The 18,288-nt window shown below is 37.5% G+C and overlaps 1 protein-coding gene across 4 annotated transcripts in view; it reads left to right on the top strand.

The window, feature by feature from the left end:
• The window catches only part of OTUD4 (OTU deubiquitinase 4), a 43,562-nt gene that overhangs the window by 16,145 nt on the left and 9,129 nt on the right, over positions 1-18,288 (top strand). For 3 of the 4 annotated variants that reach the window (XM_045880373.3, XM_045880371.3, XM_045880374.3), the window contains exons 6-17: positions 638-719; positions 2,553-2,685; positions 5,663-5,720; positions 5,975-6,092; positions 6,186-6,250; positions 8,886-8,983; positions 10,032-10,135; positions 10,257-10,443; positions 14,760-14,922; positions 16,708-16,831; positions 17,141-17,196; positions 17,688-17,765. In XM_045880373.3, coding sequence (XP_045736329.1) covers positions 638-719; positions 2,553-2,685; positions 5,663-5,720; positions 5,975-6,092; positions 6,186-6,250; positions 8,886-8,983; positions 10,032-10,135; positions 10,257-10,443; positions 14,760-14,922; positions 16,708-16,831; positions 17,141-17,196; positions 17,688-17,765 — 1,266 coding nt within the window. The remainder of the gene's footprint in view (positions 1-637; positions 720-2,552; positions 2,686-5,662; positions 5,721-5,974; positions 6,093-6,185; positions 6,251-8,885; positions 8,984-10,031; positions 10,136-10,256; positions 10,444-14,759; positions 14,923-16,707; positions 16,832-17,140; positions 17,197-17,687; positions 17,766-18,288) is intronic. The other variant, XM_045880372.3, reaches the window with a different exon arrangement.

Here is an 18,288-nt window from a genome sequence, read left to right as displayed (position 1 = left end):
TAGCTGATATTCTGTTGTTTTCATGTATATTGTGTATTTTTTGTGATCCCATAAGCATTTCCCCAGGTCATTAAGAACTTTTTGATTTAATGGCTGTGTAACATTTCAGCATTGGATATACCATAGTTGACCACATTGAAGCCTTAGGTTGCTTCTAAAATAATCATTTTAAGTAAGCTCCATGCCCAACATGGAGCCCAGTGTGGGGCTTGAACTCATGACCCTGAGATCAAGATCTGGGCTGAAATCAAGAGTCAGATACTTAACCGATTGAGCCACCCAGGTGCCCCTAAAATAATCATTTTTTTAAAAATTTTATTTATTTGTGAGTGCATGTGCGAGAGAGAGAGGGAGAGAGAGCATGAGCGGGGTGGGGAGAGCGAGAAGGAGACTCCCCACTGAGCAGGGAGCCTGATGCAGGGTTCGATCCCAGGACCCTGGGATCATGACCCGAGCCAAAGGCAGACGCTTAACCGACTGAGCCACCCAGGTGCCCCTAAAATAATCATTTTCTATTGGGAAATTATTTTCTATTTAGAAATTATTTATTAGTAATTCAGAGAAACTAGAGATAAAAGTTGCTATGTAAGTGTCATAAATGAATGACTGAAAGGTGTCTTTAATTTTTCCCTTTCAGGTATTACTGTGTTTTTCAAATGGAAATCATTATGATATTGTCTATCCCATAAAGTATAAAGAGAACTCTGCAATGTGTCAGTGTGAGTATCACCCTTGTGTTTGTATAGGAAGTTATATTCCTAAGCTATACAGTCTTAATGCAAACAAGTCTGTTTTGTTGTCTACAAAGATATACTAAGAATCTTAGGTTAGCAAAAATATTAATACTGTAATAAAAACTTGTTTGACTAGGGAAAAATGGAGCTAGTAGCTTGAGTTTGACTTGTAAATACAATTATTTCTTTCCTGCAGTAATTCATTTCGGTATATAGGATTTGTATGTGTTTTTTTTTTTTTTTTTAAAGATTTTATTTATTTATTTGACAGAGACAGAGACAGCAAGAGCGGGAACACAGCAGGGGGGAGTGGGAACACAGCAGGGGGAATGGGAGAGGGAGAAGCAGACTCCCTGCCGAGCGGGGAGCCCGATGCGGGGCTCGATCCCAGGACTCTGGGATCATGACCTGAGCCGAAGGCAGCCGCTTAACAACTGAGCCACCCAGGCGCCCCCGGATTTTTATGTGTTTTTAAGGTTGCTGGTATAGAGCTTGAAAATCTAAATGAGCAAATCAAGCATTTGACTTTTTGCCTCTAGAACAGGGTTTCTTAACTTTGACACTATTGCCATTTTGGGCCAGATAATTCTTTGGAGCAGTTCTGTGCATTATGGGATGTTTAGTAGTATCCCTGGCATGTACCATGTAGAGGGCTCTCTTTTTCATTGCAACAAGCAAAAAATCTCTCCAGATTTTGCCGGGTGTTTCTTGGAAGGATAAAATCCTCTCTCCTTCCCCAGTTGAGAATTACCGCTTTAGTATTCCTTTCTACCTTCTTTATCTTCTTTATCATCACTCAAACAGAGCATCAGTGCTGGTCATGTAACAGCTTTTTCCTCTGTTCTTAAGCTAGTGGTGACCAGTAAAGATATTTGTAATGCAGTTTTTAAGATGGATGGATCTGTTTTAAAATAAAGTGTAGCTGTCTGTATCCTGGGCTGTGTCCTCCTCTTCCAGCTGGTTAAAATCTAGACATTTCAGCTTTGGGAAGGATAGCTCATGAAGCCTATCTTACCTTTACTTCTCAGTGCCTGTGGTTTGGATGATATCAGGGGTGAAAAAAAGTGATCTGTGAGAAGGTGGTCTCTTTGGGGACTCATTTAGAGAGTGGGCACCTATTGTTGATGAATTTTTAGTTTCATAAAGATCACTGCAGTATAACCAAATGAGAGTCACATATTACACCATGTGTAATATGTTTTTGAGTATTTGGTAATCTATATTTTCGTGTTTTCTAGAGGTTTGTTTTCTTAAAGCAAAAAAGTTGATTAAATATGCTTCTTTCTTTCAGTGGCTGCTCAGAATACATTTTATAACAGTTGTTTTTGGAGTCCCTTATGAAAAGCTGTCCTCTTCTAGGAATCTTAAAGTTTCTTAATGTTTTCTTTCCACATCTCTTAAGATTGGGCAGATTATGTGAACCTCTCTAATTCTCAAGTTTCCTCATCTGTACTGTTAGAATAATAATACTTTGCTGTGCCTGGAATACGAACATATGTGAAGGCTTTGCACAGTGCCTGGAATGCAGTAATTGCTCAATATGCATGTTTAGCTTTTACTGTCATCATACTTGTTTCACGGTTGTGGTACCTTTTTGTGTTTTAAAAATGGCAGTATCTTATATAATGATTTTGAATTACAGAGACAAATTCTAGTTGCTTTCTATCTAGGTAACTTCGGTTAAATCATGTTATTGATCAGAAGATGTTACAGGTGCCCTAGTTAGGATTTTTGAAGCCTGGGCAATAGACGTTGTCAATTTTGTGTTAAAACGTAAAATTAGTTAATGTTGCATAACGTTTCTCTCATTAATTGCAGCTCTCCTTTATGAATTGCTGTATGAGAAGGTATTTAAAACTGATGTTAGTAAAATATTGATGGGACTGGACACCTCTGAAGTAGCTGATGGAAACAGCAGTGAGATATCAGATTCAGAGGATGACAGTTGCAAGTAAGAATGAATTTAAGTCCTAAAATATCTTTATAGTGCCCTGTAAAGAAACAGTTCAATAAGGAATGTGAGGCACGGAGTTGCCTGTGGTATTCCTAAAATACAGCAATCTACAGTATAAGTTTCTTTTTTACTGATTTTTATCTAATTTTTATTATGGGACTGTTTTTGAAAGTTGATGTTTTTGGTTGATAGGCTCTATTTCTACATGAGCTACAAGTATATGTATGTGTATAATAGACTTAGTCCTGTCTATATGTGTATATATTTTGAAATTTTAAGGTTAACCTGTCATTTGTTTACATATCCAATGATGAAAAATGACCGTTTTATTTCCGTGGCTTTCTTGTGTTGTTTCCTTACTCAGATAATGCCTTCCTTTTTCTTTTTAGATAATAAAAATCCCAAGTTGGGGTACAAGTATGTGAACAGCTCTGGGTAATGCCTCTGTTTAGGGTTGTGAACAAGCACCTTTTAACTTAGAGTCTCTCAGGCCTTTCTTTTCCACACAGGATGTGTAGGGTAGTGGTTAAGAGCTTGGGGCTGTGGACAGCCAAATCTGGTTTCAATCCTGGCTTCCTGCCAAAGTAACTAGACTTGGGGCAAGTTACTTAAGTTCACTAGTAAGCCCTAATTCTATATAAAATTAGGATATATTAGTATTTCCTTGAAGGAGGGAATTTGTAAGAATTTAAAGAAATAATATATAACGTGTATAGCTTAGTTTCTAGATACTGTGTCCGACAGTTTTTAGTTTTTATTAACGGTATTAAAACATTTACTCTCTATAAGAACCTACCCAATTCCATTCCTAGTGAAGATAAAAGTATATTATTCCTAGTGTGTGAGAGTATGAAAGTATCCTACTTGGTGTTATATAGTGTGAAACTAGAGAAATAAATGAAATTAAGCCTTAGGATATCTAATTCTTTATTAAATACTTAAATATTATCTCCTTTTATCTGAAATACCAGGCATTTGTTGAGTTACATTTTTCTGATCCTCATTGAAAATTTGATTGACTACCATTTCTTTGTAAGAGAAATGAGTCAGGTTAGAATCTGGGTCTGCTATTGTAAATTTAATTCTAGAGTAGACTAACTTTGAACAGATAGCAGTTCTGCTTCATCATTTAATTTAGGCCCCTCTCTGATTAGGATGTGCCACTGAGCTTAGAAGAAGTTGAGAGAGAGAATGACTAGCTTGTTATAGCTTATTACCTGTGGTTGGTGTGGGGGGACTTCAGCATATGCCCTTTGGTTACTGCTAATTGTTTTAGCAACAGTTGGGTCTGGGATAACAGTTGGCTGATGAACTAGAGTATGAAGTTAAGGCTAGTAAGCTGGAGAAGTTTATGAGGGAAGGTGTGCTCATTGTAAAGTGCAGTCTTTTTATACTTTGCTAGTGTGTAAACCTTGAACATGGAAGCCATTTTTTTTCTCCAAAGATTTATTTGAGAGCAAGAGAGTGTGCACACGCAGAGGCTTGCACAAGTGGGAGGGGCGAGGGAGAGGGAGAATCTCAGACTCCCGGCTGAGCACAGAGCCTGGCATGGGGCTTGATCTCAAGACCCCAAGATAACGACCGGAGCCTAAGAGTTGGACGCCCAACTGATTGTACCACTCAGGCTCCCCAACATGGAAACCTTTTTTATTTTTATTTATTTATTTATTTATTTATTTATTTATTTATTTATTTATTTATTTATTTATTTAAAGATTTTATTTATTTATTTGACAGAGAGAGAGCACAAGCAGGGTGAGCTGCAGGCAGAGGCAGAGGGAGAAGCAGGCTTCCCGCTGAGCAGGGAGCCCGATGTAGGACTTGATCCCAGGACCGTGGGATCATCACCTGAGCCGAAGGCACACACTTAACCAACCGAGCCATCTAGGCCTTCTGGAAGCCTTTTTTAAGTTAACTTTTTGTCGCATTAATAACATTTCTCTTGTGTCATGTCTGGCTTAAGGAGGATAAGGCTTCAGTTAGGGAAGAATGCTGCATAATTATGGCACGATAGATAGGCATAGTTTACGTAATAAGGAGGAAAGACCAAGGATGTCACTCTACTCTTGTGCCTGGATTCTTTTTACATTCATATTGGTCAGTCCTGAAGTAGTGGGAGTTATGGATGATTTTTTAGTCTAGACTGTAGATTGGGGTCTCTTAAATATTGCCACATTTAAGGACACAGATTTGGAGATTGTCCTGAAGACTAGAGATTGATTAATTAAGGAGGAATTGTAGGACAGAAGACTACGGTCTCCTTTCATCTTCTGTTCAACCTGCCATCACTGTGTTCCTGCTTTGCCAATCTCTTGGCCACCCCAGGGTCTTTCCACTTGCTCTTCTCTCTGCCTGGAATACTGAATAGCCATGTGATTTGCTATCTCATCACCTTTAATTCTTTATTGGAAAAGGCATCTTAGCAAGTTCTTTCCTCATCTCACTTTTTATTATTCAAGCCTATGTCTCAACGCTATCATTTCTGCTACCTGGAGCCCACCCCACCCTGGAGATAGCACTTATCATCATTTAACATACCGATTACTTACTTAGTTTGTGGCTGTGCTCATTATTGTGGAATATTTTGTTTAATGGAGCCTCATCTATATACTGAAAGAAAATTTTTACGTTAAATGTTAAATAAATTCAATTTTTCTATCCACCCAAATTTCAGTTGTTTTTGTGTTTCTGTTTTTTGATGATGAGCCTTACACAAAGAATTTCTGATAAAGTTTTTGATTTATATCTTAATATGCATACATATGTGTTTGTGCATGTGCGTGCCGTGTTTGTGTGTGTGTGTATGTGGGTGTGTGTAAAAATACATCCTTATAATAAAGCTTGTATGAACTCACTGGAATATAGCTTTGACTTTTTGGAACGTAACTGTGACTTTGGAGATTTTTATGTGAGGTTAAGTTAATTGCGTAAACACATTTTTGTACTTTTAATTATGGTTATATTTCTTTTGTAGGAGTAAAGCTACCACTGCTAATGATGTGAATGGAGTTAAAGCTTTGTCAAGTGATCAGGTATTTTTTTTTTTTTTAATGGTTTTAACCATTAAGTTCTTCCACATAAGAAAGCACTTGAATTTAGTCTTAATTTTTTCTTGTACATTTTCAGTGGATTCAGGATCATATGACTCTGAGAAAATTTTTGGTGACTTCCTAATTTTTTAACTTTTCTGCTTCGTTTGATTTTACTCTTACACGTATCTCAAGCAAAAATGTTTTAAAAGCGTTTCTGTTCTGTGTTGATTGGACTTCTGACTTTGTTTGTTTAGCACCTGAAAAACAGTGGGAACTCTTCTAGCCTCCCTTTGTCTAGAAAGGTTCTTAAGTCACTCAATCCAGCAGTCTATAGAAATGTGGAATATGAAATTTGGCTGAAGTCTAAGCAAGGTAAGTGAAACAATCTGTATTTTCCATAAATTTGCTTTGTGGCGTTTGAAAATAATTAAGTCAGCTTGATATTTATACTGATATCGTTTACAGCTCAACAAAAACGTGATTATTCCATTGCTGCTGGCTTACAGTATGAAGTTGGAGATAAATGTCAAGTAAGTGATTATACAGAGGAAGGAAAGATTTTACTTGAAAATTTATTCTAATGGAAATTAAGAAGACAGTTCAAGTTTGAATGTGTTGTTAATTTGAGATTTCAGAATATACTTTACCACATACACATCTTTTTTTTTTTTTTTTTTTAAAGATTTTATTTATTTATTTGACAGAGAAAGACACAGCGAGAGAGGGGGAACACAAACGGGGAGTGGGAGAGGGAGAAGCAGACTCCCTGCCGAGCAGGGAGCGTGATGCGGGACTCGATCCCGGGACTCCAGGATCGTGACCTGAGCCGAAGGCAGTCGCTTAACCAACTGAGCCACCCAGGCGCCCACCACATATACATTTTAATAGTTGTAAATATTTAGGTTTTTGACCCATTAGAATAAGTTACCAAAATTGTATGTATATAAAACCCATGGCGTCCCATCATGTGATCTTTAAGTACAGTGTCAGTCTTTGATACTACTTGTTTGAAAGCAGTAAAATAACATCTTAGACTTTTAGATATTTTCATTACAGTTGGCAGATTCCTGAAATCTATTCACACTTGACATTACAGACCAGTTTGTCCATTATAGGACAGTATAGGCCTGGAAGATTTTCATGGATACATAATGGTTTTCTGTTGGATTGAGGAAGAGCGAATAGTAGTGAAGGGAGTTTTGCCATTTATTTTGCGTAAACTATTGCTCTGGACTTAAGTAGCTGATTGTTAAAGGGGAAAGTTGGGTTAGATCAGTTCTCAACTTGGAATGATTTTGCATCCTCACTCCCCATTTGGCAGTGTTGCAGACAACTTTTTAGTCACAACCAGGGAGGTGCTACTGACATCCACTGGGTAGAGGCCAGGGATACTGCTAAATATCGTATGGTGCACACGACACCCCCTCTTACCCCCTAGCAGAGAATTGTCCAGTCTAGTGTCAATATGCCAAGGCTGGGAAATTTCTAAGGTTCCTTTTCTGTTTTTTGTCTATGAAAAAATAGTACTATTGCCAAAACAGAAATAACCTACGTACACAAAAATTTTATTTGGAGATAATTTTCATAAAAAATAGTTTTCATTGAAAAGTGTTGGCTTCTAAAAATTCCTTTAAAGTAGGCATTGACAAACATTTTTGCTTGACTTGTGGAGGTAACACTCATTTCCTGTGTGGTAAAGGGGTTTGTGAAAAGTATCTGACCAGGATTATATCAGCATCAATGATAGACTACCTTAAGAACTTTTAAGTGTTCTCATTCTGAGGTATTTGAAAGGAAAGGAAGAAGAGGATATGATTCATTTATGTTCTTCCTTATGGAATTGTCAGAAATGTGCTATAATTACAGAACAGAATTGTAAATCTTTTGTTACAGTGATTTGGAAAACTTGGAATAAAACAGAAGAGAATCTAGGGCTTAGCGCCTCCCTCCCCGTCACTCCCCCTTAACAGAGAAGATTGCTTATCTTATGCTGCATCACTAAAACTGTTGTTATTTTAAGTCAAGTATATTTCCTTTTAGGTTGCAGTGCTTTTGGTAAAGTAGAGGCTCTTGATAAAGTAGATGGCAAAGCAGATACGTGTGTTAATTTTTTCCTTCTTAGAGTATTTTGTTTCTATACCTACTAGACTATCTCACTTCGGTAAAAAATTTAATTGAAATTCTATTATGGAAACTGCTATGACTCAAAGGTGACCTTTGTTTACTCAAGCATGTAAGATGTAGTTTAAACTTTTGATATAGATTAACTTCAGAAAGATCTGTTTTATGGCTAGACTGTTGAGAGGAAGGCACACTGTCCTTTTTTGGTTAATGAAGAATGAAACCTCAGCTTTAGGACTTGCATCTACTAATAAGAAGTAGGGGGTTAACTTAAAGCAGTGCTGCATACATTGGGCTCCTAGTGCAGTGATCAGCAGGTACCCTGTTCATAGAGTACCGTTTGACTCTAGGAAGAAACCTAAAGGTTTACTCTTGTCACAATTTACTATTGGGTAATATGAATTGTATATTAGAGAACACGTGATGGATCTATTTTTAGGGAGAAAAAGGTCACAGTTACGCATTTTAAATATTGGGAAAGTGAGAAGATAATAGTAATTATAATACTAGTTGCTCTCATTTATAGAGTGGTTGCTGTGTGTTAGTCAGTGCCCTTTCTGTATGTCATATGTTCCTCATTCCATCTCCATGAGTCCTATGATGTAGGTACTATTATTAGCTCCATTTTGCATGTGAGGACACTGAAGCATGAAACAAGTAATTTGCCAAAGGTCATCTTGCTGGTAAGTAGAAAAGATGGGCCTAGAATCCTGGTATGTGCAGTGCTGTCGCCCTTTGTTCAGAACCGGGGCATGCTGCCTCTCGTTTGGAGCCTTGATAGATTGTGTTCCTACTTCTCCCTGAATTATTTACAGAAACAGTTTATAAAACTTTGGAAGTGTAAACAAAGAAGTCTTTATTTTAGCTAGAGGTACAGAGGTCTGGGCGGTCAGAAAAATACTATGGTGTACCGTTTTGAACTTGGTTTTGTTTTTAACAGTATATAGTCATTTTCTCTTTAATTGAAAACAAGATAAAAATTTAAATGGTGATTATTAATGCAAAGGAAGCAGGTGACTGATTTTTCTTTCTGGAATTGTTCAGCAGGTTAGGTTGGATCACAGTGGAAAATTTTCTAATGCAGACTTTCCAGGGGTTCACTCGGAGAATGGACCAGTTTTGGTTGAAGAATTTGGAAAGAAGTATGTACCACTCTTCAACTAAGGCATTTACTGTCTCTTCCATTTAGCCTATTGTAATCATGGGGATTTCTAAATGGCTCTGTGTATTTGTAAATTAACCAAAGGTATTGCCAGTGTGTAGAAAATGTATTCGTTTAGATCTCTTGAAAGAGCAGTGTGAGTTCAGATTTTGTGTTTTGCGTGTTAACGCATTTTAAAAACTTCTTTTGTTGTTTCCAGTTTAAAATGTGCCATTTTTCATAAAGGCAGTTTGGGAAATTGACTCTATTTTAACTATGAAGTGGGGATCACTGGAGGACAGGGACCATAGTCATTTCTAATTTTCACTTAGTACTGCACTGCATATAGTTGGTTTTCACTAAATGTTTGTCACATGGAGTAGTAAAATACTACCGTTGACTTGCTGTTACACAGTCTTACCTTATAGTACCTTTTGTTTCAGTTGCTGCTGTCTTTGTTAGAAAACAGGGTAGTAAGTCACACCTAAACTTTACTAGGGAAAATGTCAAACACACACACATGTAAAGGTGGTATAGTGAACCCCACTATAAGCATCACCCTGTTTTAGCAACTAACAGTGTTTGTCAGTCTTTTCTAATCTGTTCTCCTTAACCCCCTTTTTTAAAAATGGGAACGGAATTGAATATTTTAAAGCAAATCTCAGACATCACATCATTTTTTATAGACACTTAGATGCTTATATATTTCTCTGACATAATATGGACTCCTCCCTCCCCACCTTAGCTGTAGTACCATCAGCACATCTAACAGAATTAAAGTCATTCCTTTTTTATCTAGTCTTTTGCTAAGGTTGTGTTTAAGGCCTTTTAGTTTTCCATTTTTTTAGGTTAGAAAATAGGCTTTTTGATTTATGTCATCTCACTTGATTAGAATTACATCTGGAATGATAAATGCTTTGTACTTTAATTTTTAAATATAAGAACTAAAATTGTAATTTTTTTAATAAGTTAAAAACACTCATGCAGAACACTTAAGTAGATATTCTTACTAGGAATACTTTGTTGTTATAAATGTTTTTCTTTTGAAGACACTCCCCAAAGAACCTCAAACCACCTCCCTCTGAAAGCTGGAACACCGTATCAGGGAAGAAGATGAGAAAACCTTCCACTTCTGGACAAAATTTCCACTCTGGTTAGGATTATATCAAATTAATCTTTCTTCGGGGGAGGGGTGATGGTACTTGGGTTTTTTGTTTTGTTTTGTTTTTTTGTTAATAAGAAAATCATGCGGTATTTTTGGCTTCTTGTCACAGACATGGATTACAGAGGGCCAAAGAATCCAAGCAAGCCAGTAAAAGCTCCATCAGCACTACCTCCTCGACTCCAGCATCCTTCGGGAATAAGACAGCATGCATTCTGTAGTCATTCTGCAGGGTCACAGTCTCAGAAACCCTCCAGTGAGCACAAAAATCTTAGTAGGACACCCTCACAGATCATAAGGTAACCTTCCTGAATGCACGGGAAATATAAATTGAGTAGCATTTCTTTTATCTGCCACATTACATGCTTTCAAATCGTTAATTTTTTGTTTACTTGTCTATAGTATAATATTAAAAGTATTGTTGATAAAATACCATGTGAGGATTTTAGTTCTTTATAATTAAATGCATAATTCTCTTTAAATGAATCAAAGTAATTTTTAGGGTAAGGCATTTTTAGTTTTGAATAATTTTTTTCAAATGATCCATGAGACCTTATCCTAGCCAAGTCTTACTCTTGCACTTAATAGTTTTCTGGTAGCTTGTGATTTGTTAAATACTAAACTCCAAATTGCATTTCTGTTCCTTGGTGGGAGATGTTCCCTTTATATAGGAACTTAACCAAAATGGTCAGTTTCCTTTGTTCTGGTAAGTTTGGGTTGTTTGTGGTCATGTGCCTCGTATTGAATGGGGCTACAAATTTTATAAGTTAATGTAATCATATTAGCAATCTGACTGAATGTCCAGAGACTGGTGAACTTCAGGATCATAATTTTCCTGTGTAGTGGATTTTATTTTTTCCCTAATCTGCCTTTTTGTGGAGTAGTTTATAGCCCTTTGGAGGAACTTTGAGAGGGAGGGTGTGTCTTAAGTTGAGGCTGTCCTTTTCACGCAAACTTAGCCATGTCTCTTGGGCGCTGGAGCCCTCCTAGGTTACTGTGACCATTGCCTTCCCCATTCCAAGCTTCTTCTCCCCAATTGCCTGAGCAGCTGTAGCATCAGCTTATGTGCTTGCCAAACTCTGGTCTTCAGTTCCTTTATTTCTGGCTTTTGGGTATTCCCCTTTCTTGGGAATGTACTGTACTTTTTTTTTTTTTTTTTAAAGATTTTCATTTATTTTAGAGAGAGAGCTTGCGAGTTGGGGAAGGGGCATGGGGAGAAGGAGAGGGAGAGAATCTCAAGCAAACTTCCACTGAGTGGGGAGCCCGACATGGGCCTTAATCTCACAACCCTGAGATCATGACCTGAGCCAAAATCAGGAATTGGATGCCTAACCAGCTGAGCCACCTGGGCGCCTCTTAACTTTTTGTCATTAAAGACAGCTTATGTGATGAAGATCTTCAAGACAGAGTTGTCGGTTCCTAGGCTGACATATGCCAAATACTGTGTTAGTTTTCTGGGGCTATTGTAGCAAGGTACCACAGACTTCTGGCTCAAAACAGCAGAAATTTATTCTCACGGGTCTGGAGGCTGGCAGTCTGAAATCAAGTTGTCCGTAAGGCCATACTCTTTCTGAACACTCTAGGGGCAAGTCTGTTTCATACCCCTCTCCTGCTTCTGGTGTTGCCTACAGTCCTTGGTGTTCCCTGGCTTGTGGATGCATCACCCTGGTCTCTGCCTCCATCACCCTGGTCTCTGCCTCCATCCTCACATGGTGTTCTCCCTGTGTGTCTGTCTCTCTTCTAATAAGGGTAGTCATATTGGGTTTAGGGCCCACCCTACCCTAGTATGACCTCATCTTAACTTGATTACTTCTGTAAAGACCCTATTTATAAATAAAGTCCTATGCACAGGTACCAGGGGTTAGGACTTGAATATATCTTTTTGGAATGCACATGTCAATCATAAAAACACCAGGACCTCGAGTCCATTACATTTTTCTTTTTAGTTTAACAAACTGTTGAGGATAGGAAACTACTTTATATTGTTCAAAGACCAAAACATTCAGAAGTTTATTTATTCTGATAATTTTTCCTATCCCTCTTTTCCTAGTAATCTAATTTCCGTCTGCAGAGGCTTCCAGTGTTCATAGATTCTTGTGTATCCCTGCCAGGATATTTTACATATGCATAAAAAGTACATACGTATTCACAAACCAACTTTCCAAAAGTTCTAACGAGAACAAATGACTAAAAATCAGTCAGAAGAAAGATGTTACCTCATTCCTGAAGGTTGGTGATAGAAACACAATTCTGAGAATTGTCCTGGGTAAAGAGTGGTCAGGGCCTTGCCTTCTTGGCACGCCCAGTAACAGTGTGCAGGGACGTTCAGGGATTGTGGTGGGTTATTGCTCCTAACAGAATTGGAGCCATTAATCAACTGGTTGTGGGTAAAGTCTGTTGTTTGGACATTAGACTCCCCTAACATCCTGGTGGCATCTTACTCAAAACAGGCGAAGTACTTAAGAGGACTAACTTATTTTGAATATTAACTTTGGAAACCCAGAAATAGGAAGTAAATATATGAAGGTCATAGGCAGAATTAAGATTTTCCTTAAATAAAGTCACTTTTTTAATAGATTAGAAAAGAAACATTTTTCCCCTTGAACACAAAGATACTCTTTAGTGTTTTAAATATTAAAGAAAATACACATAGACTACTAAATGGCTGATTTTATACTTTTGTTTACCACAAACTGAATTTATGGCCAGTGTTTTTGTGGTGTCGTATCCAATCTCCTAGGAATTGGTAGAATAATCAGACAGTTGTGAAATGTCTTTGTCTTCTTAGGATCTTTTTTACGTGTTAGCTATATACTTGCTGTATAAAAACACTTGATAGCAGAAGGCAGTGGGTAATATATAGACATGAAGCTTCAAAGAATTTTTGACATTGTAACTGATTACATGGAAACCTACTTGGATTTGCAGTTAAGTGTGCTTTGTCCACTGTGGTTGAGAGTGAATTTTACTAGCATATCGAAACAAATTTAGAGACTGCTGATGACTATTCGCAATAAGAGTTTTAAAAAAAAAACCTAATTAAAGTATGGAATTTATAGCTAATAGTCCAGTTGATTTAAGCCCATTACTTTATCTTGACTTTATTTCTTATATTTAACACGTCAGTTTTGAAGTCTTTTGGGTACAGAATAAAAGAACTGTAATGTTGGGCCTTATGACCTCTCACTTTTTCATTTCTTACTGGTATTGGTCTCTCTCTTTGGAGATCATAAAATATAACAAACCAGTGCAGGATTGCCATGTATGCTTTCACCGTGCACATGCTGAAACGGACTAATGTCATTGCTGCATGTGTCTGCTCCAGCTAACTGCAGATAGGAAGGATTTGGTTCTTGCCAGGTGTTGGGTGAGGGTGTACAGTTTGGGTGATGGGATATGGTGGTGAGGTAGTGTTAGCTTTCCAGGGATGCCTGGCACTTACTGAATCCTCTCTGGGGTCTGAGAAAGACTGGTCTAAGATTGTGAGGGTCCACATTTGCTCCTCTGCCTTTTTTCCCCCCAGCTGGGGTTGACATCTGCCCTATTGGAATTAGGGTGTGATTTTAAGTGGGACTATATGAGGACATGAAATGGCTATTCTTTATTTTGGAGGTAAAAAAAATCAGATGGTATCATTGTGTCCTCATTTATTTATTTATTTTTAAAAAGATTTATTTATTTACTTTTGGGTGGGGGTCAGGGCAGAGGGAGGAGAGAATCCAAGCACATTCCCCACTAAGCTTTGAGCCAGCCGTGGGCTTGATCTAATGACCCTGAGATCATGACCTGAGCTGAAATCAAGAGTTGAATGCACTTAGGTGCCCCCGTGTATTCACTTTTAAAAGGAAGATTTTAGGTCTTGGTATTGTGACCATCTATTTTTCCTATAGGTTTTGGATTTTCATTTTCCACTGTTGTGGAATTGGTAGACATCGTGGAAGTAGTATTCATATTGCCTATAATAGTTACAAGCCATATAAACACATTAGGGTTTTGGTATAGGCTACTGAACTATTCACGAATTTCTTGTCATCCTTCTCGGACCAAAATTACATTGAGATGATGGCAGTCTTATCTGGGCAGTTCTTATCTAGTCTGGTGTATTTTAATTTTTATGCTTTCTAGCTTTCTATCTCTCTCATTGGTATCATCAAAAAGCAGGAGGATAGTCCTGGAGTCTGCTTTGAATGTTCCAGGTATAGAAATGAAATGGGGTACAGAAAATGAGAGAGCTTTTGAGATCCAAACTAATAACTTTCCCTTTCTTTTGAAAGTGAATTTTATGATCGTATTGGACTATGGCATAAAGAGTATATATAGTGCTTAAATTTCTGCCCTGATGAAAAGAAAAAAAAAATCTGTTATTTCTGTACCACTTGGAAGTGAATTCTATTTTTCTTTTCTTTTTTCTTTCTTTTTTTCTCCTGTTGTTATTCTTGACTCTCTCATGTGGCCTAGGCTACAGGAGCTTCCATTTATTAGTCAGGCTGCCAAAAGTTCTGTAATGTCACAGTGTAGCTAAATTAGTTAAATATTTGTATTGCAAAAAAAAGTTATTTTAGGTACTCAATGCACTTTGTCTTTTTTTTCATGACGAGAATGTTTTATTTGACAGAAAACCCGATCGTGAGAGAGCTGAGGATTTTGATCACACGAGTCGAGAATCTAACTATTTTGGCCTCTCCCCAGAAGAGCGCAGAGAGAAGCAAGCTATAGAAGAATCTCGTTTACTCTATGAGATTCAGAACAGAGATGAACAGGCTTTCCCAGCCCTTTCCGTATGTATGAAAAGAGATTTTAAAAGTTGTTTAGAAGTCTCTTCTTAATATAGTGTTTATGTTAAACTACAGTTTCTAATGGTAGACTAGTAATTTTTAAACTGAAAGGTACCTTAAAGATCATGTAGTTGCCCCTCAATTTCACATTTTTCATGAGGAAGATGAGGTGTGAAGATATTACTTGTTGGCAGAGTTGAGGCAAGTAACTTGGTTAGCTCACTAGTATTTTCTCTTGAACCACAACAAAATGCATTTATTTTGCTAGCTAAAGTTATGCAATAGAGGTTCACATTCATTGAACAAGATACGTCTATAAACTCTTTTCAGTGTCCTTTACTAAACACCCCAGGACCTAATTAATAGATACAGAAAGAATTGTCATTCAGAGTGTTTGCTGTTGGAGGTGGTAGTCCATGTAATCCAGTGGCTTTGCCCTCACTATGTGTGTCAGATGCTGGGCTGTGATGGATACTTCTCTGATGAAAGAAATGTTCTCTATCCTTGGGTCTCTTAATTCTAGGGGGGGAGTCAGAAGGGAAGACAGTCCTCATGTAAAGTGAGGTAACTAACTCAGTTTGGGGCACTGGGGATCCTGTGCCTATGGTCTTTTAAATACTGGTAAGTGTACCAAGTACCGTGTGTTTCAGAATGGTGGTTGGACACTTTTTCTTAACAGTGGATTAAACAAACAAAATGGAATATTACAGGATGGCACCAGGTATACCAGTATAAAACATTAAAGCACCATACACTCAGTTCTCTGGCCTCTGTGGAATCCTTTAGAGGTGTGAGATGCTCAGTTGAAACCACTGATCTGGAATAGTAGTTCAGTCTGGCCACAGAGGTTGGAGCTTAGGAATTATTGGAAGATGTGCCCAAATCCATGTGTGCGTTATGCTAAGTATATTGGTCTCTATGTGATAGATGTTATTGTCCCATAACATTTAGATAATAAAAAAGTACAAATCATTTACGCTTGTATCCTAGCTTTTTGTTCTGTTGTTGTTACTGTTGTTGTTGTTATGGTAAAATACAACTAGTGTAATGTGGGAATAAATTGAAATTTTTTGATTGTTAAAATGGGTCATCACACTCGCCATTTTTCGACCTGTCTTGGACTTGATAGTGACTCAGGTTTGTCTTCTAGAAAACTCTTGTCACAGAGGGCTGAGTTCTTGTTCTCAGCTGTGTGCAACACTTACTCACAGAGAGCTAGAGAAGGAAAAGATTTTCAGTGATAGTTTAGCTTAGAAACCTGACTTTGTCCCTTTGTTTCCCCAGTTAGAAGGTTGGATCTCATGCAGACCTTAAGGATTTGCTGATGGTCAGCATTTCAGTGGGATGAATCCTAGTGCACTGTATCTGCTAATTTGCACTTGGGTATTTTTTCCCTCAGAAAGGTCTGTGGCCTACAATGAGCTTTTGAAGGTTGGTATGAAGGATGCTGTTCTTGGTGCAAAGAATATAAGTGTAATACGTTGCAAGGTAAAGATTTGTTCAGGGTGGCTTTCTGAAGAAGGGGTATGAAGAAGTCGCACTACTAATTTAGGCTATAGGTCTGATTGCCTAATATTTTTGACTTATTAGTAAGCCTATTGCTCTAGACTATTTAATTAAACAGGAACCCAGTATCCTATTTTTTGTGGTTTTGGAAGTATAAAGATACAGGGCTATGAATTTTGAGACTTTTAATCAGATGTATGAAAAGTAAGATGAATTATAAGACTTTTGTTCATACATTTGTGGGTAAATCTTTAAAACAAAGTGTTGGGTTTTCATTTTAAGAGCTCGTCAGTCAGTCAGCCAGCTTCTCAGAGTAGCAACCCATGTGTCCAGAGAAAATCATCACATGTAAGTGACAGAAAAGGAAGCAGGCGGAGAACGGATACCGAAGAACGGAAAGATAAAGGTATGTTATTTCATCATTTGAAAGCAGATGCTAGAGCTCTGTGTCTGGTTTAAAGTCATAGGTTGGGAAAGAATCCTTTCTAAATCATTAAGTAGTGTGACAGTCACATATCTCCCCATTACAGAGGAACATTGACTCAGGCCAAAGCATATTAAATGTTATTCCAAAAACTGCATTTTTCATTGACTAAACACAGTTGAAGTAGTACTTTTGGCTTTGTCTTCATATTTTGTTGTTCTGTCCACAGACCTGTCTAGTGGCTGATACCGGCCTTTTTTTTTTTTTTTTTTTTATCTTGATCTGTTACAGACTGTGTTCATGGACATACTCATTTGGATAAAAAACCTGAGCCAGGTACATTGGAGGTAAATGTTTTAAATAATAATTACATCTCACCCCCCCCCCCCCTTAAACATGATAAAACAGCAGGAAGAAGTAGAAGGAAAAGCTGGAGATGATTTTATCATTTCATAACTGTTACGGAAGTAGAAAAGCAGAGAAAAAGTGGGGAAAAGATGCTCGTACTTGAGGAGAATTCACTCACAAATTACAACCCATTTCTTTATGATGACCTTTCTGAATCAGTGGAAAGTAGCTTTTATTTTCCATTATTCTATAGTAGACTGCGATTTTTAAAGATTTTTGAAACCATATCCCCAGTAAAAACTGCCTAGTAGTTTGATATGATCAGGATGTGCAGGCCAAGTTACCTGTTGAAGATCAGATATAATTGAAAAAATACTTAGTCATGAGAGGGTTCGGTCAGGTGCAGGTAGGGTAAGCTGTATAGGCAACCATGATTATTCTAGAATGTGGGTCTTTGAAATACAAAATTTCGTGCTTCTTGTTTCCAAAGAATATTAGTGATGATAAATGTGCAAGAGTTTCGTCACCATCAAAGTCAAAGAAATTAGAGTGCCCACCTGCAGAGCAAGTAAGTACATTGTTGTTTTTGACATTGAATGCTTCATTCTCTGGGTTTCTTATGTCTTTAAATGATCATCTAAAAACAAAATGGGAAGACTTCCTCTAGCATCTTAATTTGGGTGCAATTGTGATTAATCTCTAATTTTTTTTGTTGCTTATTTAGTCTAGAATGTTTTCAGTTTTTGTGGATTTTTGTTGTTGTTTGTAAGTAATCCTAAACCCACCATGGGGCTCAAACTCAGAACCCTGAGATCAAGAGCTGCAGGCTCTAGTAGTGACTGAGCCAGCCAGGTGCCTCCGTGAAATGTTAATTTTTGTAACGCCATTTTTTGGACATAGAAGCCATACTTCTGAATTGATCTCAAATAAGTTTATATTTGGTATCTTGTGTTATCTTTGTGGTGGGTTGGGTTGGCTTGAAAATTAGATTTTTGAAGGGAAATTACAAATTTCTACTTTTAAGGAGTTGTCTGAATCTTTAACAATTATTTCGTAGAAGGGAGGGAATGTAATGATGGAAGAGGTTAGAA

This window comes from Mirounga angustirostris, unplaced genomic scaffold (genome assembly GCF_029215605.1).
Source record: "Mirounga angustirostris isolate CCGP_5_RB_7025 unplaced genomic scaffold, mMirAng1.0.hap1 SCAF_2, whole genome shotgun sequence".
NCBI lineage: Eukaryota > Metazoa > Chordata > Mammalia > Carnivora > Phocidae > Mirounga > Mirounga angustirostris.
The sequence above is the reverse complement of the archived record's forward strand: the minus strand, read 5'-3'. Positions and strand labels throughout refer to the sequence as shown.